The sequence below is a fragment of the Onychostruthus taczanowskii genome, unplaced genomic scaffold (genome assembly GCF_017590055.1).
Source record: "Onychostruthus taczanowskii isolate IOZ18803 unplaced genomic scaffold, ASM1759005v1 scaffold34, whole genome shotgun sequence".
NCBI classification, from domain to species: Eukaryota; Metazoa; Chordata; class Aves; order Passeriformes; family Passeridae; genus Onychostruthus; species Onychostruthus taczanowskii.
Window position 1 is genome coordinate 7,690,499 of NW_024500794.1, and position 22,933 is coordinate 7,713,431.

At 38.4% G+C, this 22,933-nt stretch overlaps 1 protein-coding gene across 2 annotated transcripts in view; it reads right to left on the bottom strand.

The window, feature by feature from the left end:
- NECTIN3 (nectin cell adhesion molecule 3) overlaps nt 1–22,933 on the bottom strand; it is a 62,410-nt gene that overhangs the window by 37,214 nt on the left and 2,263 nt on the right. For both annotated transcript variants that reach the window (XM_041410950.1, XM_041410949.1), the window contains exon 2: nt 482–820. In XM_041410950.1, coding sequence (XP_041266884.1) covers nt 482–820 — 339 coding nt within the window. The remainder of the gene's footprint in view (nt 1–481; nt 821–22,933) is intronic.

A 22,933-nucleotide genomic window follows, 5' to 3' on the forward strand; every position in this document is an offset into this window, starting at 1 on the left:
CACTGGGAACTCTCTAACCTCATTACCGATGATGGACCATTTCACTGAGACAAACAGTTACCAACAAGGTTTAGAAATACCTGCTTCTTCTGAAGACTAGTGACTACCCAGTACTAACTGAGGGAATTTAGCCAATGTGGTAGCTAAAGCCAAGTTCAGCAGCTTCCCAGCACATACACACAAGTCCCTGGTATCAGCATTGTCTGTCAAAGTTCTAGAACACTGTGCTAATACAAACCGAATGTTTGTTTTCAGGATAATGCCTAAATAGGAACATTATTTATTTTTAATAACCAGACAGTCAAATAAGTTCTAAAGAAGCAAGAACCAAAAGAATTCTCCTCTATGACATTAGTAAAAATTGCATACCTGCAACAAAAGAGCAGCAAACAAATATTTTGCATTTTCTTTGGGTTAAATGGTAAAATTCAACTCATTTGTAAGTTTGCAGAATTTTCCTTTCAAAAAGAAGCTGACTTACCTAATACTGTTACAGTTGTTGATGACTGTGCATTTCCAAGAGGGAATGTAACTGCCTTGCAAACATATTCTCCTGCATCAGAAAAGCTTACATTTTTTAAGGTGATTGTTGCATCAGCAAGTGAGTAGTTTTTAAATGCCACTCTTCCTTGGTATTCTCCTTGAACAGATATTCCATATTCAGGGTGATGAACAGCAATAGTCTGTGAACTTTTACCATATATCTTCTCCCAAGAAACTTGTGTTATTGTTTCGTTTACATCAATTATGCATTTCAGTTCAACCTTCTTCCCCCAAACTGCTGTCACATGTGGATCAACAACTGGTCCAGCTAAGGCACCTAAATACAAAGCAAGTGTTAGTTGCTGCACAAGAAAGTTATGTTGCTTGATTTTCACCATAAGCCTTCTTCCATAATTAGTTTACCTTTTTAGAAAAGAATTCCTGCTTTTTTTTCTGATTAACTGATTCACAACAGTGTGGAAATACTACAGAAACACATTTCAAGCAAAAACATCAAACCTAGGCACAGACCTATTTTTCAGAGAATACTACCACTAATACACAACTTCATATAAAAACTACTGACAATTGTGTAACTGGGCTAACAGTCTTTTGGGAATTTAACTAGATACGAACATTCAGTGAATTCAGATTTACCAAAAAAACAAGACATGGTACTTTTTAGCAGTCTGATTACTGATACAGAGCATCAAGAAAAACTTAAGTTAAACTACTGCACTTATGTGCTTCTCCTTAAATCTTTATGAAGTCATATCTTTTATAAGTAGAAATAAGTGAAACTTCTAGCACTTACCATACCAGTAAATACTTAAAAAGCAAAGCAACAAATAAAAAAACAAACCAAAAAGCCCCTATCAAAATCCCACAAACCACTCCACGTTTACAGTGACAATCACTCAAAAGACCTCAATTTGAGCTTTCCTACCCTACCTCCTAATGAAGACATTTACCATCATACACACGCAATCTTTCTGCTTCAGTGCAGTGGGGTGTCTTCACACAAGATCTTGTCTCAGACAGTAAATATGCAAGAGTAGGCATAGTCAAGTACTTGCTTAGGATTCAACATATTTCTGCTTAATACCTAAAATGCCTTCCAGAGTAGCAACTACATTCTGAACTCAACATTTTACATCACCCTCCTTTCAAAAAAGGAAATCCACTAGGACAAAGCAGTTCAATTTACCACAGGTTCACAATTTCTTTTGCCAACAGATGCTCCAGCAACTTCACTCATTAGTTCTCTTGGAGCAAACTAACCTGATGAAAAAGAACCAAAGTCTTATTCCACAGTGTGTTTCTTTTTCCTGTGCTCAGAGGAAAACAGAGCTATTTCAAATGCTCTGATCCTCTCTTCAGATACCAAGTCAGTGCTCAAGCTGTTACTGAGGAAGTTCACCAATCGAGCAAAAGTCAAGTATAAATTTTATTAGCCCCATTCTCATAAGCATGAAGAAGTCATTCAACTTGAGACATGAGCCACCTTTTCACTCACCAAGCTCACACAAAAGGCAAGCCATGTGTTCAGGAAAGAAGTCCTTAAAAGCCTTTATCTACAAATCCATTGTTAAAAGCTTTCTGCTTCCCATTGATTGATTTTTCATTGTTCAAACCATTTCTGAGTCAATTAAGCCACCCAAAAAAGCGATTTAGCTATGGATTTCTTCAGTGTAAAACTACTGGCTAGCATCAATAGTATGAACACCTTAAGCTACACAAATAAGTCAAACTAAGCCTGAAATTCAGACCAATACTGTTGATACATCAGCAGCTAAGTGGGGCTGGTGAAGGGACAAAAAATACCAAGTAAAAAAAAAAAAAAACCCAAATCATAACATGTTTCAAATAGAGACTACCTGCCATGACAAGTAGTGCAACAACATTCTGTTTATTCTCCTCATGCTTCTTATCTAACACATTATTGTGACAGACTCTGGAAAGAGGGTAACTATTTGCAAACTGACATGTACACAGTTCTGCCCAAAATTCATCTCCACTTGCCATTGCTACATTTAAAAATAAGGTGGAATGTTCCTCAAAAAGTATTTGACTATTGCTTTCTACCTTATAAATAAATTCACAAGTTACATTTGTGAAATGTATTTCAGAATGTACAGGATATAAATATTCTGAAATGTAATTTAAGCAAAGAAAAACACTTGCATTCAGGAATCTGATTTTTGCAACAGTTAAGTCTACTGAATCTTAACCTATATTAAACTTTATCATAGTGACTAGCTGTATATAACCCCAAACAGCTTAGCACAGAAAAACCCCACGAGTGAACTTACAAAAACTGCTCAGTGGAAGGTAACAAACTAAACTGAAAAAACACCCCAGTTAACTGAACACATGAGCTCTTTTGCTTCCTTTTACTTTTTTGTTTTTGACAACTTTGCTCCCAGTAATTGGAGGCTTTAGCCACGTAAAGATGACCATTGTACATTTAAAAAGTCAATACTCAACAATTTTCCCATCAAGGAATACCACCAACAACTCATTTGTGCCATAAGAATATTGTGTTCTCACATGAATTACATGAATATTTTCCGAAGTCAAACTTTTTCATTGCTGCTATTTTCAAGATTCACAGACTGAACTGAACAGGACCCACATATATTTATGGACATAAACACACTTGCAGCTATAGAATGTTGATCAGTTAGATCTTTTTCCTTCACCTTCTCCAGCAAGGGAGGTAGAAAGCTAACATATCACTACTCCAAATTGTACATTTTTACATTTATCTCATCTTCTGACAACATGTTCAGACTCCAAAGACACACACACACAAAAAATCAACTTATCTACACAAATGATTTAACTTGAACTTACATACAGCTCATATAACAGTATATAGACTCTGAAATGTTTAAAGTGCTAGAAATAGTTTAAATCTGAAGTGCCAATGCCACATATTTAATTTGGAACAGTATCTCTTGTTTTAATCTCCATCCAGTTATTATTTAAGTAGCTGTAGTTGCAGAGCAATCAAGCTAATAGTTCAAACTAGCAAGCTAATTACCATGCAGATATTCAGGGCTCTCCACGGCTCAGGATGCTTAAGATAAGTATTTCCTTTGACATAAAGACTTCCAGTCAAGAGTCAGTATTCTGCTCACAGATTGTAGTTGAATAACGAGCTACGTGTCTCCCCCAAAACAACCCTTTTAGAGGCTTATAATGCCCAAGGTTTTGAAGAACAAGCCACTTCAAGGCCACACTATTGAGGTCCTTAATTGATCAAAAGTACTGGCACACAGTGCTGGCACATACATTCATTGTTTTAACGAGGCCTGGCCCTCCTCCTCTTGAAATCTGACCTTTTCTGCCTCACGTTTACAATACTGAAGTCTGTTATTTCCAACAAAACTTCTGGATACACTTTGTATTTACTTAGTAATCAAGATGTTTTGTAACTTCTCAAAATAAACACAGAATCATGAGGTTTTCTTACTTTTTTCCTTATATTTGCCCAAGTTTTTACAGATCTGCCTTCCCTTTCCTTTTTGCTTCCTTGGAATACATAAGATTGTCCCCTACTGTTTCACATGCAGCCTGATGAGATTGCCATCTCAAGCACTTTAACATAATTCAATTTCAGCTAAGTTCCTATGCACTAACTGATTTTTGATCACAGTGACCCAATGCCATGCTTGGCAATAAAGTCAAGAATCCTATCTGAAACAGCAAGGCAATGACTCTGCTCATGTAACTTGACAGAACGTTCAAAGAGTAAACAAAACAAAAAGATCCCTAAGGCTCACTTGCAGCAATAAAAGCCACAGAACTAGGTGCTATCAAATACTGACCATGACAATATTTTCAATATCAATTCTGAATTAAGCTTCTACCACTAACTGAAAAAAAAAAAAAAAAAGACACTGAGGAACAGAACAACCTTCATAACACAACAGAGCATTCATGATATGGAATATCATGAATATGGAATATGACAGAATACTTTCCACATTTACAGGTTTGTTATTTGTTGCAATAAACAGCAGATTTAGATTTTCTATATGAAGCAGCCATGCACAAGTCTAATTATAAAAGCAATGCATTTTGTTACCCACTTAACAGCACACTTCTGGCAAGACAGAGTGACCATACTGACCCTTTCTAGCCACTGATTTCCCACAACCTGCCAACTATTTCCACAAGACAAAGCCAAAGTACAGAAGAGCATAAACCAGAATTTTTTCCCCTCTATCAGCAAGTTATTCAGCTGATGGGTACACGTGGCCTTAGCACAAACTAGTGGCAAGGAACACCAAAGAGGTCCAATCAAAAATGGAGCAAAACAAGAACATCCCATTTCACGGACAGCAAGTTGCTATGTCAGCAGAACACTCTTAAAATCAGGGTAAGCATTATTGTTTAGCCACTTGAATTTCAGTTGACATCAGAAAGCTTATTCTTGCAGTCCTCCTCCTCCTGTGTCATCACTCACTAGGCCCCTAAAAGACCCCTACCTGCAAAAACTCACTTGTTCTCTTCCTGATTTAACCTTCTGAATTAGCTCAGTCAATCACAAGAGACAATGCAACACAGGCAATGAGCACAGCTCCACAAATCTAGTGGCATTTTCAGATTTGTTTAATTGGAAAAACAAATCACTTAAAGACACTGCAGAAAACAAGCTGAAGCCTCAACTTAAGGCTTTATAAAAATATATGCCTAAATGACTGGGAAGAAGTCAGTGTGTCTTTTGAGCACCAGGGCATGATCAAATTACTGTGTCAAAAAAAGATCAGAACCAAGGAATGGAAGAGATTCAAGATTAAGTAGTACAAAATGCCTCAACACTAGCTTCCAATTAGAAGTGCTAAGCAAGTACTTAGCAAAAAACTGCACTTAAATCAAAGAGAAAGTATTATAATCTAGTGTTACTCTCACCTAAGGATCTGCTTTGTCACAATCCTTGCTTGAAGTGGAGTGTCAATCAGTTTTTTGGGGGCAAGTGAGCTGAGATAAGGAACAGCACAAGATTAGCTTCTATAAGCATTGCAATTACAGGACTCAGCTCAACTTCCCTTTTTTTGGTACAGAATTTGCCTTATTTTTTTAAAGAAGAAAACCAGGGATGTATTATTTCCATCTTAGAGAGCAAAACTTAAAACCTTGTTCAGTGTTTAGCACACAGTATAATAGGCATACAAAAGCCTACCAGAAGGGAAAAAGTTTCAGTGAAATGAGGCATAGCAATTCGATAGTCTGAAGCCAAGACTATTGAAATTCTCAGGCTCTCTCAGGCTGCTTTTTCATGTTACTGAAGTTCAAGGGATTCTATCTTTCAAATTAACTTTACCTAATACCAACAGGAAACTAAAAACATTATGATGTAGCTCATTGTCATGGCTTGAGGCTGGCACAATGCCAGTGCCCCCCATGAAAATATACTCTCCCTAGGAGCTGCTGTGAGATACGATCAGAAACAGCAAAGCAGGCTCCAACTTAGAAATAAAGAAAAAAATACTTCATTAACTACAATATCTAAAAAGGAACAGATGCAGAACTCAGAATGAAAACTCTCCAAATACATTCCTCCTCCTCCCCCCATTTCCTCCACAGCATGAAATAACATCTTAAGAGTTCCACCCAATCACCATCTCTCAGATAATCAATTTTCAGTCCATCACCAGCCCTCAAATAATCAAGTCTCAGTCCATCAGGGAGAGAGGAGTCCTCTCTTGCACCACAGGCTTCCCCCAGAAACACAATTGAAACCTCTTGTGTTTCCAGGTCTCCCTTCCTTCTCACCCTAGGACACTCGTGCAAATTCACCACTTGGATTGACTTCTGAATGTTAACTTCCTATGCCTGCAAATGGCCCCAAACGAGGTTCCAGTCTCGAGTTGGTTTATGACATGAGCAGCTCTCCTCTAGGTGGCTATAGCCTGACTTCTTACAAAAACCATAGAAAGAGGAATATAATTTCTAGTTGAAAATTATAAAATAAAGTTGCACAAAGTTGTATCTTTTCCAAGCAAACAAAAATTCAAAGAGAATGGCAACAAGAATTGTGTGAAGAGGTCAGTCTCAATTTCAGTGCTGTCTCAAAAGTTAGCTGTTGCTGAAGGGTTTTAATAACATCAAGTTCCAGACAGATGGATTCTCAGTTAAGTGCTATCACAGGATGTTCTGCAGAATTCTGAAACACTCTGAACCACCATCTGGCTGCTCCTAAAGGTACAGCTGACAAGATATCACACCATTCAGCCAGGAGGCTTGTCTTACTCTGCTCCTTCATTCCCCACAGCTGATGGAAGAGACTGTCAGTTATCTCCCTCTAGTTGCTGCATTCAACACATGTATCTACATAGACGGAACAAGGAACAGAAATAATGGTTGGGAAAGCTACAGCTATCATTCGTAAGATAGCATCCAGACCCCGGGGAGAGGACTCACACTGCCTGTTAAAAGGCCAGGTAATGCAATACTGGACAAGGAACTGTCATCCTAGCACAAAGGAATCAAAGACAACAAACCATGCAAACCTCTTCAGCTCCACAATAAACAATTACCTGAAAGACTGACATTTGCAACACAGAAAGCAAAGAAAGATTTCAAAAAGACACAACTCCAATGCAACACAAAGTCAAACAAAAAGTGGTTACAACTTAGAACTTAACATTAGCTTGAGCCCAACTCAGAGTCAGGAGCTGGAGCTTCAGAAAAACTCTGCCCTTGAAGTCAGCCTTGGCTGTTACCTACCACTCTTATTTCAGAATGCCATTTTCACATGCGAACCAGTGCTTCTGTTCGAGTTTAACTCCATGTAAGACACAACCTGTGCCTCTGCATACTCTGCTTCCCACCATGCTGCACAGACCTTTAGTATCAAGCAGCAGGACAATCTAAGACACTAGAGGAAGTTAAAAAGGAATGTTAGGCTCATGATTCAAATGGAGTTGGGAAGGACACTCTTAGAAAGCCAATTTTATAAGGTTGAAACTTTAAATCAAACTACTCACTAAGAATGTTTACAAAGTCCCATGAACTTTACAACTTTGTGTGAAATTTTGACTTAGACCATATTAACATCAATGTCCATTTTACATGTTCTTACACTATAATCTTTTATACATATTAACACACAGCAAATTAAGACATACATGTTTATCCTGACACTAAACTTTCAGATGTTTATAAAATATGTTGAACTAATAAGTAAGGCAGGCTATGAAGCAGCTGGAAGTTCTTCTGTAATGAATATTTCCAACTCTGTTTCACCAAATCTTCCAATCCCATCTCCTTTAAAAGGAAATAAGCAGGACAATGAGGTACTCTATTTCAAATAAATGGGCCAGGCTCAAAAGCAGGACTGGAGGAAGACATCTCATTTCAAGTCCCACTCCCTCAAAAAACCTAGTAGTAAGCATAAACAAGTAGTTCAGAAGTTATCCATATACACACCACTACTGCCTAATCACCACAAAATGCTTCACAGCCCCATTTAAATAAATCCAAATCCCTAAGTATCAGAGCAATAGGTATGAATACACAGAAGAGATTGAAATAAGCAGTCCTTAATGTAACTCAAACATCTTACTGGAAAGTTTGTTAAAGAGTTCCAGATGATCTTAGAAATCTTTTGAAACACAAAAGATGAGTCAATAGTTGTGACAAACTGATCTGGTGGGAAAGGCTGAAGTCCTCCTAAGTGGCATCCAGTTTAAACACACAGCCAAAATATTTAACAGAAGACTGGAGGTCAAAAGGAGGGGGTTGTACATCTGAATCTTGGTGGGGCTGATGACTAAATGCATTATACACAATGAAACAAGTGAAGCTACATTTAACAAACCTTTCCCAGTCAGGCAGAAAAATACCTTCAAGCTGCAGTGGGTCCAAATTAGACTAGCAGCCATCAGGAACAGGTCTGAGTAACACATCAAGGATGTTAAATAACTGGTTGGAGAGCAAAGTGTGTTCTGAAAGCTACAGCAAGTGCATGGTGATTACATATCAAGACTTGAAAGTGACACTATAGAATATGCTAATATAGAAGTATATGCTCCAGCCAACATCAGTAAGGCTCCATCTGGAGCTGTTCAGCTTGAACAGCACACATCATATATTAGCCACCCAGAGAGTGTGAAAGCGAAGTGTGCTCAAAGGCCCAGAAAACTTGACCTACAGGAAAGGACTGGAAGAACTCATTATTATTCTCATAAAAGGTAACCCAATAAAGGTCCAAAACAACTTACACTGCAAAAAGAGAATGCATATGAAGGTTAGGAAGAAGATAAACCAGTAAAGCAGTAAAAAAAGAACAAAAACAGAAGCAAAAAAACCAAGCAATCAAGCCCACTGAAATAAAGAAAACCTTTGATGCTACAGAATATGAATTCCTCAAATGAACACCCTGGCCAAAATGACAAATCTCCACACCCTTTAGAAAGGTTTGATATTTAGTAATTAAAAAAAAAAAAAAAAAAAATCAAACTCCCAAACTAATCTAAGCTGATCCTGCACATGATCAAGACTTTTAACAGCTTCATTATTTTAAGATTAATAGACATTTTTACTAAAGTAAAAATCCAGTCATCCTCAAAATTCTTGTTAGCCAATATGACACACATACTGAAGGACTTAATGACAAGTTCTCACTTCAGGAACATACTTGCAACATTCCATCCCATACATTTATACCACTTGCTCTAGCATGACCATTGGGTTCATCCAGACCTTGTTACTATGAAAAGACTTCAGAATACACTGCTTTTACAAGTCTCATTCCCAGTCCTCTACCTAGAAACCTGCTGTTTCTTCAACTGTGTTTAAGACTATCCTCCACTTCCTTTGCAAATCAAGAAAACAACCCAGTTATACATGAACAAAATAGGGGAAACACAAAATAAAAATTAACACTGACAGTATCTAGAATGGCAAAATCATTTCATTTTTAATGCTCAGTAAGTAGAACTTCAAATACATTATGAAACAGAGCACCAGTGCTTTCTGCTAACACATAATTACTTAGAGCACTTTCAGACACTATTCTCATGGTCAGGTCAGCTTGCATTTGGTTTAACTTGAACACTGCAAGTTGTTAAAATAAATAGCTACTTTCTTATCAAATGTATTTCTCATTTCCTTCTATTTGTATCCTTTAGTTACTTTTTTCAGTGAAGGTTCAGTGAAGGTTGTCCTCTCCATCAGACGGACAGCCAGCTCTCAGCAGGTGACCAGCCTCCTCCATGACTAATTTCTTTTTATTCTGATCCACAAGCAGATAGTAATCTTTTGTCACCTGCTTTGCTAAAAGCTTTTAACTCTTCAAAGTTTTGTATTTGCTGTATATTTAACTCTCCATGAAATCTCTGTTAGCCTCATTTTGTCCTCAGCTGAGTCACTGTGGCATCCTCAAATCACTCCTTACAAACAAGTCTTATTCTCAGCAACAAATAAGATTTAGGAGAAATGACAGCCTTCAGCTTTGAGAAAAGTAACTCATTCTGAGCATGTTCAATAATAAGTCAAGTTATAACCTTACGCTTAGATATAACGCTAATGTTGCTTGCTTCTACTTTATTTTAAATCTCAATCTGTGCATTTATTTGCAGAGCTGTGAGTTCAAGATGATGAAAGAAATTTCATTCTGTAGCTACACAGGAACTCCCAATCACATGGTTTTAGTCAGCTAGTGCTTCAGCTTTTCTCACTTGGCTCTCATGATACAGACAATGTCACACATTACACAAAAATTGACACTTTCTGGACATCAGCTTATTCTTAAAAGGTTTCTATTCTAGTATACTCTTCAGAGCTAAGAAATTTCAAAGCTGCTATTACTACACTTCAAGTTCAAAGAGGATGCTAATACAACATCATGACAGAGAACATGCTTCCCAACAGTGCACTGCCTAGTTCAGACGTTGTACAGGCAGCCCCTTCCAACCAGACCCCTGGCAAAGCTCACAGAACTGACCATCACATACTCAAGGCCTTCTTCACAATTACAAAAATATTTAATATTTATAATAATTCATACACAAAGTTTAATACTCTCCTCCACAAAGGAAGTCTCATGGGCATCATGGAACAGCTATCTACACTTCAGCTTGCTTAACTATTCAATCCCTCAGTTTCTTAAGGTACTTCTGTAACTTGTCTTTATTCCAATTTGCTATGAGTAACTAGCAGTTATATATAATTAGGGCAACTCATACTCCAGGAAATGCAACAGACAAAATCCTACTATCCTCCAGCACCACCTACAACTATAGCTTCCACTATGCAAATCCTTCCAGAAAGACTTCACAGACCACAGTGACTGCTAAATGGTCTGGTCAGATAAATAACCTGCCACTTCCTTCCAGAGTCCAGGCCTCTCCACTCCTTAGTTAGAAAGGCAATTTGATGCTATTACAATATCCATTTTTTTTTTTTTTTTTGAGGGGAAGAGAAATTGGAGGTAAGGGATTGACTACTAAAATATTACAGAAGTCTGAGGAGTTACCATCAGTCACTTCTGCCTCGTTTCAAAATGTGGAAGTTACCAATGACATAGCAGCATATTCTGTTCCACCTAGCCACAAACTTGCAAAAACATGGGTTGGTGCTCCTGATGCCAACCCAGTCCAAAAAACAGCTTTCCTTCCAAGTTAAATGGCTGTTGTTTCAACACAACCATATAATAAACTTGCCATTTCACAGACTAACAGAAAACAAAAGGCAACTCAATCAGAACCCAAAAATACAATACAAAGTATTCAGTATGGGATTCTTGTCACTGCTGTTTGTTCTCTTTCATTATAAAGTAGCAAGTCACTTTTCTGCTACACAGTGGTATTTACATAAGCTGACATCCTAACCATGAGGGTAACTATAATGTGCATCTTGCTAGATTACCCAAAAAGTTCATGTCTATCCCAGAGTCTAAATTATAAGCATTTTTAATATATTCTTGACTTCATCACTCTGACTTAATTTGTCAGACTGCAGCATTCAGACTCAAGTCACAGGAATCACTACTCATCAGTACCAGCCTGTAGAAGGGAGGGAAAAACCAACCAAACTTCCACAGAAATCCTGTGATAAAGTAAGTGTTCAACGGGTCATGTCAAACACAGATGTAAGCTATAGCGATCATTTCCAACCAGGTCACCTAACAATTACCACAGACACAAGTGAACTCCTAGGCACAGCTTTCTTTATAATTCATTTATCGTTGGCAAAGTCAAACAAGCTCTAATATTGATGTAGAGAGTAATGATTTCATGTAGGTAAAGAGGCAAGGGACCTCAAGAGGCCACTCAATCCTTCTCAAAGTAGGTCCAGTTATATCAGACTGCTTGAAGATTCATCCAGTCAAGTTTGGGACATCACCACAGGACACTGATTCCTCAAATACTTTGGGCACCTTCTCTCTCACAGAAAAGTTGTACTTCCTTACATTGGCTCAGGATTTCCAACACTCCAGCTTGTTCCTATTCCCTTCTGTGGGGCACCTCTGAAAAGAGTGTTGATCTACATTCTTGATATGTTCTCATCATGCAGCAAATAAGGGCTCCTTTCCTGCAGCTTTCCCTTCTCCAAGCTTATCAGGCCCAGCTCTTGCAGCCTCTGCTCGCACACCCTGTGCTCCAGTCAACACAGTGATGCACTTCTGGGTTGCCCTGGTAGCTCAGTGTCCCCCTGGTGCCATAAGCCATGAATCGGACACAGCGCTCCAGTGACAAAGGATATCCCTTCTCTCAATCTGCTGTCATGCTTAGCAGAGCTCAGGATGAGGTCTCCTTTCCTTGCTGTGAGGACAAACTGCTGATACTGCTCAATTCATTGTTCACCAGGGCTCCATACCCGTGCCTGCCAAGCTGCCTTCCAGCCTCTTGGACCACAGCCTGTGCAGTTGAATGGAATTCTCAGTCCAGATGTGAGACTTAAAATTCACACAACTGTTTGGGCTGGAGAAGACCTTTAAGATCACTGAGCCCAACCATTACGCTACAACTGCCAAGTCCACCATTAAACTAAGTCCCTAAGTGCCACACCTACGCATGCTGAGTGATGGCACTCAGTACGATCTGCTCTATAATCAACCCTGGCACCGAGGTCAGGCTGACAGGCTTGTAGTCTCCTTGATCCTCCTTCCAGTCCTTCTTGTAGCTAGACATCACATTTGCTAACTTCCAGTGAACTAGGACTCTGGTAAATCATTTAAAGTGGCTTGGTGAGCATTTCTGACAGCTTTCCCAGTAGTCATGGGTGGATGCCATGTGGCCCCACAGATTTGTGTGTGTCTAAGTGGCACAGCAGGTCAATGACCATTTATCCTTGGATTATGGGGGTTTCATCCTGCTCCCCATCCCTGTCTTCTAAGCTCAGAGGTCTGGGTACCCAGAGAATAACTAGTCTTAACATTAAATACTCGGGGAAAAAAATCCATTATGTACCTCACCCTTTGTCACTGTCTCATCCCACACTCAAAAAAGGATGGAGATTTTCCTTAGCCCTCCTTTTGTTGCTTGTGTATTCATAAAAACAATTTTTTTACTTTCTTTTACAGCAGTAGCCAGATTAAGTCACAGTTGGGCTTTGGCTCTTCTAATTTTCCATCTGCAAACATCACATCCTCCTGAGTTGCCTGACCCTTCTTCCATAGCTCACGAACTCTCCTTTTCCTGAATTCCAACTTTCTGTTTAGCCACGCCAGTCTAGCTCCAAGCATTCTAGACACTCTTCCTCACCTTGCCAGCCTGCCTTTCCTGAAAGGTACAAATCAAGCTAATTGCATGACTCCAGTCATGCAAGCTATTCCACAACATTGCTGCAATCCCAATGAGATCCTGAGTCTGCAATTGCGCTCATTTACACTGCCTTTACAAGGGAAGGAACAAAAACAATTTCCATCATATCCCCCTTGGACACTAGTTGATTGCCCCTTACATCTTTGCTTCCTTTCAGATTAGAGAAAAATCAAAGGCCACCTCAACATGCATAGTTTAAAACCCTCCTCACAAGCTGGCAATGCTTTTGGAAAAGAACCCTCCACCTTCTTCATCAGACAGACCCTGCCTCTGGTTCAGTAGTCCTTCCCTGTTCCTCAGGGAAAGTTCAGTGACTAGAGAAGTCCAGTTAATTAATACCTGATCTTTCATACATTTCCCAGTATTTACACCAGGCAGCACAGGAAAGCTGCAATGGTCAACCAGAATTTACATATTAATTGTAAGACTGCACAGCACACATGCTGAAATGACAGTCAACCCAGCTGGCTAGGAGAGCAATGAAGATATAAATCGAGAATTAGCATGTTTCTGTGCCTGTATTTACTGACTTGTGCAGTGCTGTATCAGTACTTTATTTTGTTACTCAGTAACTTAATTTTCCATACATATATACTTTCTGTTCTTCTGATACTACACTGCACTTCTCAGACTTCACCTCTACATTCATTATCAAGGCAAACTTAAGTCAACTCAGAGAAACAATTAACTGCCAATTTCTAAAATTCACAATTACTGTTTGACTTAATGTTCAGACATGAGGTCTAACAAAAATGCGATCATGTTCAAGTGACACGTCCTAGAACTACGCCATATTTTACCTACCCAAAGGTAGGGGTGGAAAGGAGGATTTCTGAACTGCTCAGTTCAGATGAATGAAGCCAATGAAGTCAGAGTACACAGGTTGTTTTCCTTTGTCTTAGTTCATCCAGTATAAACACAATGCAGTTTAAAAAAATCAACAAAAAACCGCAATTAACTCTGACAGATACCACCAGAAACGCTGGCTGGTTTTGACAAGGCAAAACTATTGACATTTAGAGGTGTGCCATACTAAAAAGCAAGGTCTATGAAACTCCTAACCTAACCAAGAAGTTTTAAGCACAAACCTCCTGACTTGGGATAACTTTAAAAAACAAATTACCACAAAACCAACTATCTAGAGCATTTCAGCCATTTTGAAGAGAACAAAGCAAATGAAAAAACACTGTTGTATTAATATATTTGTCTTTAGTAGAATATTACTTTTACATAGGAACAATGAAGTAAAAGTCACACAGAACTGAACATTGCTTCAACTTTAACTGGAGAAAGGGACATGGCAGAATCAGAGAGTGTCCACTGCACTAAGTGGTATGAGAGTACATGGTCCACATAACTACCAAACACTTCCGTACAAGCATGTTTCTGAATTGCTTTAAATAAACACTCTGTTGAGTTAATCGGGATTTTGGGTTCTGGGGAGTTTCTCTTTTGGCTTTTCTGTGAAATTAGTAAGTAGTACCTGAAATTCTAAGCATTCAGTAACAGTTGTAAACATGCAGCACTCCGTGTCCCCTGCACTGTACTTCCTACGCTGAAACCAGAAAGCCATTAGAAACTGGTCAGAACACCGATGCATGTGCGACATCCTAGTGGAAGGAACAAGACCTTCAATCCCTAGGAAAGCCCTGACTGCCTCAAGCAGACCACACCTTCACTTTTTGTACGTTGTCTTTCCACACACCACCTACTCTGGGGAGAACTGAGGTCTGCAGGAAGAGAAGGGAGGTTATACATTGCGCTGTGTAAATAGGAGGATGTACTTTGCACGAAGTAATGTTGCAAAGTCTCAAACAACTTCAGAAGGACAGCTAAATATTAACCTCACATTTTCAATTACCTGTAAAGTTTTAGTGTTATCTGCCAATATTGAACAACTGTGGTTATACAATGAAATATAGAACAAACTTATTTTGTCAGTAGCAGCAAATCTCAGTTGTCCATAAAAAAATCTGATGAGTTACCAGTTACATTACAAAGTTATGGGATGCCTGCTGCCCCCTGCATTGCTGACACTGCTGGCTTTTTTTTAGCTCTTAAGGCCAGCTCACTGCAGGCTATTCCAGAAAGTTAACCCCTTTTTGTCCAGGAACTGCATCACAACAGTAAGCCTAGGGAATGCTTTTTAATCATTGCTCAATTTACTGCTAAGCTACATTTTCAGTATGTCTCACACTGTCACCCAGCTCCGTGCTGTATGGGATTGGTCTTACTGGCTACTTATTGAAGTAACAGAAAAGATGTAGCCAGATCTTTATTTAACAAATTCTCTAACATGCATAACTTATGCTAGAAAGTAACAATGGGATCCAATTTTGAAGTAAGCTTTTAGCAGTCAAATTGATTTATAGGAAAAACTTGTTTCAGACATTACTTTGACATTTTTATCTACATAGAAGACTTTCAACAACTTCTACTTTCCTTCCAGGGCTAGCAACTACATTATATTAGCTCATGCCTGCCCATGCACACTACTATGTGGTTGATTTAGACTGAAAGGGACTTCTGGAGGTTATCCAATCCCATCCCCAACTGAAAGCAAGGCCGACTTTGAAGTCAGCTCCAATTGCTCAGGGGTCATCCCTGAATATTTTCAGGGACAGAGATTCCACAACATATTTCAGTGCTTCATTGTCTGTGTGGGAAAACATACTGCTAACACATTATAGTGATTTTCCATGTTGTAGCTTGTGTCTGCTGCCTCTTATCTTTTCCCTCTGCATAGCTAAGGAGAGTCTTTGTTTTCCCTCTCACTGCTTATTAACAGTGTCAGCAGCAATTAGGATGCCCCACTTCAAACATTTCTCAAAGCTGAACAAATCTACTTCTCCAGCCCTCTTCATACATCGTGTGGTGACTCCCAGCTTAGTGGTCTTTCACCTCAGCACCTGCCTCATATTTGGGAGCACAAAACTGTGCACCGTACTTTTGATGTTTTCTCACAAGCTCCAAATAGTAGAGGTCCAAATTGCTTCATTTAACTGGCTGAGCATGCCCAGTGTGCTCTTCACCTTTTGCACCACAAAGGCACACACTGCTCCACAAGGACCCTTATGATCTTTCCTGTAAAGGTACTTGTCACCAATCTGCACCACATCTCTGCTGCTGCATGGGGTCATCACCCCCAAGGGAGAGATTTGCTTTTGAATGTCACAAGGCTTCCAATAGTTATTTCTGACCTGTGGACATCCCACTCAATTAGCCCCAGTCTCCAGCAGATGAATTGACACTCAGTCATCCACAGGATCCATAAACTTGCCTGAAGTGCCTTCCAACCGGGAAGAGATGTCAGAATGCAGCTGAACTGCCCCTGCACTGGTGCCACCAGTGACAAGCCTCCAGATGGACTCAACTTTCTGAGTTCAGCAGGACACAAACATTTTCACCCATCTAATAATCCACTTCCCAAAACATATCTCACCAGTTTAGCTACAAGGAAATATTAGGAAATCCTATTAAAAGCCCCTTAAGGTTAATAACACTCTTTTGCCCAGTGTCTTGTCCCATGTACTTACAGAACCAATTCAGGACCTCTTACCACAGCAGTCTCAGATTGTGGAGACACCATCAAAACTGCTCTTCCTCACTTCACTTCAGTTTTGACCTATTTGTAGCCACATCAACTTATTATACCTAAGCCACGTCTCTTGAGACTCAGAACACACAGCTGTAGAGTAGCTCTGCAAATTCATCACAAGAACTTCCACTAACCATTCTATAGAGTCACACAGTCCTCACCTCTTTCTGTAAGGTAGAACACTCTGCAGAATCATTTAAAGATTTTCCATAAAGCCTACACAAATCTGTTACTCCATAAAAGATTACATTCTGATTTATCAGGAGGTAGTTTAAGTTATTAAATATTCAGGTGGAAACACTGACACATCGATTGTGATAATCTGGTTATAGTAAAAAACCTTATTACTTCACAGCTGTTGAACTTCACAGCTGTGTTATACTATATATATATGGTATAGTGTTATTATATATATATTCTGTGATTCTATATATAGAATCACAGAATGGTTTGGATTGGAAGTAGACCATATAAGCCACATGCAGAAGCTTGAACTACCTTGGATACCTCAAACAGCTACACAGAACATAGTATGCTTCTTCCTATAGACCCTATCCTGGATAAATGGCTACATTACACTTGCTAGTTACCAGAGGCACATTATTTTATGCTATCTCAGCTACCAGTAACATATTGAAACTTTCAACAGGATGCACTTATACTTCCCAAAAAGTGATTAACAGTATGGTCACAACCATCAATTTCTCATAGTTGACTACTTTAGAGCTACAGTGTCTTTTTAAATGGTACAGTGCCCTAATGAAGTCATAATAACATTACTTCTGTTTCAAGAAAATTTATCTGTTGAAATCAAAAGTGCTTAAAAGTGTTCAAAAGTGTTTAAAACACAGGAACAGCAGCACTGGAGAACTGGATTTTTATAGTGCAATTATCAATCTTTACAACTATATTAAAAATTATATTAAGCTTAACAGCTCTCGACTTCCCTCCTCCAACTGTTAACTATCAACCCTAGCAGAGTTAGTTATTCATTGTGGCAACGGCCAACAGTCAGTGTTGGAGAAATTAAAGGAATTTGTGGAAAGAAATTACCCACAAGTTATATACGAGTCAGAAGTCTTGCTCCCTAAGTTAATCTGTTGCTATGAAGAAGTTACTTGGTATTTGATGTAATTTAACTTATACTTGACTAAAGTTACTATTTTTCTACCAAATTATATACACTGAAAAGAAATTAAGTTACATATCTTGAACACGTCAACTTCTTCATATCCTTTTTCCAGCATCTCTTCATGCAATAGGCTGGTTTTGGCCATGCTTGTCCCAGCAATAGTTTTCAGCTTATACAAATACACCACATGCAGCATGGGTGGGTGGTATTTCAAGTAAAAAAAGCAACAGAAGTGGGCAAAGAATGCCCACACAATAGAGGAGTATGAAAAAGTTAAATCCAACAGCAATCTGTAATCTTCTAACTGAGGGGCTAATAAAAATAATAAATCCAAAAGTAACCAATAAATTAATCAAGCTAGCTCAGTTGGCTTTTTCCACTCATCTGTACACATACCAGCTATGGAGACCTGCTTGACTTGTCTTTATTCACCTTTAGCAGGAGATTGCCATTTGAATTACTCCAAATTTTGCACATGCCACTGCATTACACTGAAGTATTCAAAACAACAGTCACTTTCAGAAAACATTCTGCTCTGTACAAACTAATCCCAGAACTAGTTTAAAAGCTATCATGTTATACAAACCTTGACTAATAGAAAACGAGAAAACATGAGAATCCCTGTAGACATATAATGTTATCTTAAATGCCAGATAATGAAAATGTGATGTGGGAAGGGGGTCGGGGAAGGGAAATGGGCAAGAGCTGTCTGCTGCTGCAGAAAATCTTAGCATCCCTGTCAACTCAGTTACACCCAACTAGCCTTCACACTGAGAATAAGATGGATGATATTTTACACTATCAAAAAATCAAAATTCCTCTTACTCCTGAACACTACTTAAAAAACAACCGAAAAGAAGCAGAAATACTGAACAAAAGTATGCAGCTATGATAAAAGAGGATTGTCTGGAAGCTTGTTACTGCTTTTCAATACCTGAACTAAAAGTGACCTTCTTGATAACACACTAAACTTTACCTACTTTTACCTTCCCATTCACTTGGAAAAACCAAGGTAAAAGGAGTGGGGATATCAACAGAAGCTTCAAGTCATTTAAGGTTTTTTTTTTTCATTTCTGCTAATTTTCTTCTATTGATAACTTATGGACAGAAAGATCAATTTTTGGGTTCACATTTGAAACAGTCCACAGTCTGAAAGTTAATTAGCAGAAAAGTAACTCCTGAAGTATTTATGTATTGGATAACACCAAAAAAGTGGGTTTGGTGTTTTCACCATGATTTGGAAGTTGTGCTACACCTTAAAGCTCTTCATCACAAACTTAAGTACTAAGCAACCATGGGCCACCTTTTCTAGAATCAAATGAATGCAAATATTGTCCACGAGTCCCCTCAGGAGCCTCACTCATAGACACCTCCACCTCCTTTTAACACCTTGTTTTACACCTGCACCATCCAGGACATGCAGCAGAGTAAGACAACCCGATGACTTTACCATCTCTCCCCACGACAAAGACAGAAACACAGTAATTATTTCCCCTGACAGACCCTTTGCTGCACAAGTCGCTCTATTTGCTTCTCATATATTTCCTTGCATTTTTTCCACATTCAGCTATTCTCACCTTTTTTTGTGATTTCTCCCCATACTCAGATGATACTATTCTCTAGGCAATCCTTTGGCTTTCTAACCAGGAATAAAGAATAATACTAATGATCCCTTTACCTTTAACAAGAAAGCTTGATCAACCTATTTCATGCCTAATCAAAAATTCATAATCTCCATCCTCTCCATAAAAACACATTACTGCATTTCAGACACCTATGAACTCCGAGGCATGGAATACAACTACCCTCCAAATAAGTACTGCTCAAAAATCTTGTTTTAGACAGGTTAACCCTACCAAAAACAAACCATAGAAACACAAAAGAGTTTTGGTTAAAGGCACCTTTAAAGACTATATATACCTCCATCTCTAAAAACCACAAAAACCAAGAACATGTGGCATAACAAAGTAATAATAATTAAGTAATTGCACTTATACGTATTTTTCACTTAGCAAATCTGGTCACTCACTTCCAACTATCAGTTGCCTTAGAAAATTCCTGACAGAAACTTCTGCATAACCAATCAAAACAGAAGTCATCAGGATAAAAAAAACCAACCAACCAACCAAATGACAGAAACTTCTGCATAACAATCTACATACCAATCAAAACAGAAGTCATCAGGATAAAAAAACCAACCAACCAACCAAAGTTCCAATAATCCTCATCCAATACAACACATCCATTCAAAGCTGGAAACAAGAAGCACAAACACAATTTGTCATCACAGAGCCACCTTTAAGAGGCAGTGTACAGGGCTCCAGAGCAAGCAGATAACACACACAATCTCAGCACTCTCACTTCCTCGCACACATATGCAAGCAGTCTGCAGCTGTACCTTCTGATAAAGAGCTGTTTGGACAAAGCTGAATTCAGCCACACAGCAGTGGGGCAGGTCACCTCCACAGCCACAGGCTGGTGTAACTCCAGATGCAAAGTTTATTGCTCTTCAAGAGATAACCAACACTAAAAAATGACATTTACCAACAGCACTGCAGGTAGCTGGTACTTAGCAAAATTATCTTCTGTGTACTAGATTTTATTCTTCTCTTATCTTAATTTCATTCACTCTGGGTTTGGTTTCTACAAATTAGAATTCAGGCTTTTGATTCTAGACTTTCCAACTTATTTTTCCTTTGAGCTCCACAAATGCTCCACTCAATAACCCCACACATTGCTTTCTGAAGCAGCACACTCCCAGCTCCTTTTCCCTTCTCACATCAGATGCAATCCACATCAGACTGTGCCTACCTTAAAAGCTCTACTACCAGCACCTGAAGGGCAATCAGCTGCTACAGGTAGTCTGTAAAATTTACATATTTTTGCTTCTCATGCTACAGAACAGTCCTTCGTTTCTCAATATCACCCTGTCAGCAATACTACATAAAAGGGATCAAAAAGAAAACAACCTAGATTTGACCATATTTCTAAACAGGATACTCGACTCTCTCACAAAAAGTAAATCCTGCTAGAACTACCTTTTTTTTTCACTATCAAAAAGAATGACATAAAATAAGTTGTTTAAGAAAGCAAGAGAGAAACACTGTTTAAATCAAATAACTGTTTTACTGTTATGTAGAACAAGCGGGTAGACAACCATCACAATTCTTTTATGTTACTCCAAGCATTCAGACCCTAACTCAAATAACATTGTACTTCATTTCCATATATATGGGAGTTCTTGCACACCAAAAGCATCACAGTGTAACAGTAACATGGAAAACCACAATGAAACAGCTAAGAATTCTTTCAAAAGATCACACCTCATATTGCAACGAGTTATCCTCAAGTACAGGCTGAACAAACTTCTGGCAACTTAAAAAGATTTTTTTGTTAATTACCAAACAATCCAGATTCAAATTCTCCTATGTGCTGTTCTTACCAGTGCAGCTGCTCTGTTTCTTCACACAGCAGCTTCATACACTGCCCAGCCTACTACATGGTTCACCACTATTTCATTCCAACTTTTCAAATACCTTCTACAGCATTCCTATTCCTTCTTTCGCTGCTGCCGTATTGCTTCACCAAACACCTGTTCAAGTGGGCATTCATTTCAACACAATTTTCAAAAAATAAATGCATATTTAGACATGGATTTCTAACTATTAACATAAAACGAGGAAAAAACACATTCTGTTGTCTTTCTGATCACTCTACTACACCTTCCCATTTCCAAGTTTGTAATCTGCTTTGACATTCTAATTTGCTCTGAATTCACCTGTAAAAACATTTCTAGTCCCATTTCCAAATTTGTAATCTGCTTTGTTTGACATTCTAATTTGCTCTGAATTCACCTGAAAAATCAGTAAAAACATTTCTAGCCAGATTGTTCTCATCAATAATTACTTGGGGATTTTCTCTTTTAAAAATTATTTTTGCATATGTTACGCTACACTCTTATATTATCTACACCTTTATAAGCCAATCCTTCCAGCTCTACTACCAGTCTGGAGTTCTGTATTCCAGGCTCCTGTAAGAAAATAAAATCATTGGGATCTTAGAAGATATATGTATACTTCTTTGTCTAGCCTTACTGAAAAGTTTAACATAACCAGAAATTTAAATTGAAAAAAAAAAATATTTCTTCAACAAAATACTTGAAAAATGCATCTTGAATGTCCTTCTATTCACCTCACTTTAGTTCTGCTGATTTTTAATTCAAGGTTACATTAAAAAAAAAATTTGCAAAAATTTTTCACTATATGCAAATGAATGAGACACAGGAATTATAAGGAATTTGTTATTTAGTAGCACACAGGTCCTCATTTACAGCACAGCTGAAAATCATTTGCTGCATTGCAAAATAAGTTACTTGATAGATTATAGGTTATGATGAGGCTTCTATGGATGCCATACATGTCCCCTAGTTCAAGGTTACACTAGTTTGATCATGTAAGTTTAGTATGCACTTCGCTGCATTGTGCACTGTTTGACAGGGAAGTGGAGGAAGTACTTGTACACATAACCTGAAGCCAGTAATCTTGCTTTCGTAAAAGAAGCAGCATTTATTAAAGCAGGTCTATATTTACTCAAAAACAGAAAGCTGCTGTTATTGCTGATATATTTTCTCTCTTTCCCCCTTCAGTTTTTTGGTGTGAGTGTTGAGAGGTTTTTGGCAATATTTCTCTGAGGAATTATAGCTCAAATAAATCATCATTTCTAACTGTCAATCAAAATGATTGGATAATAATTGATTTGGTTTTGTAGTGACTTTATTCTACTAGGACTGGGATCGTTTGTGGTAGCATTTTTAAATCTTACTTTTGCTAGCATTATCAGAATTGGCTGAAGCAGCAGGACAAAAGGCAAGCAAAAGTAATAAGTTTTGGGTGCCATCAGCATGTAAACAGGCTCAAAATATATTTAAGAGCACTCTTAAGA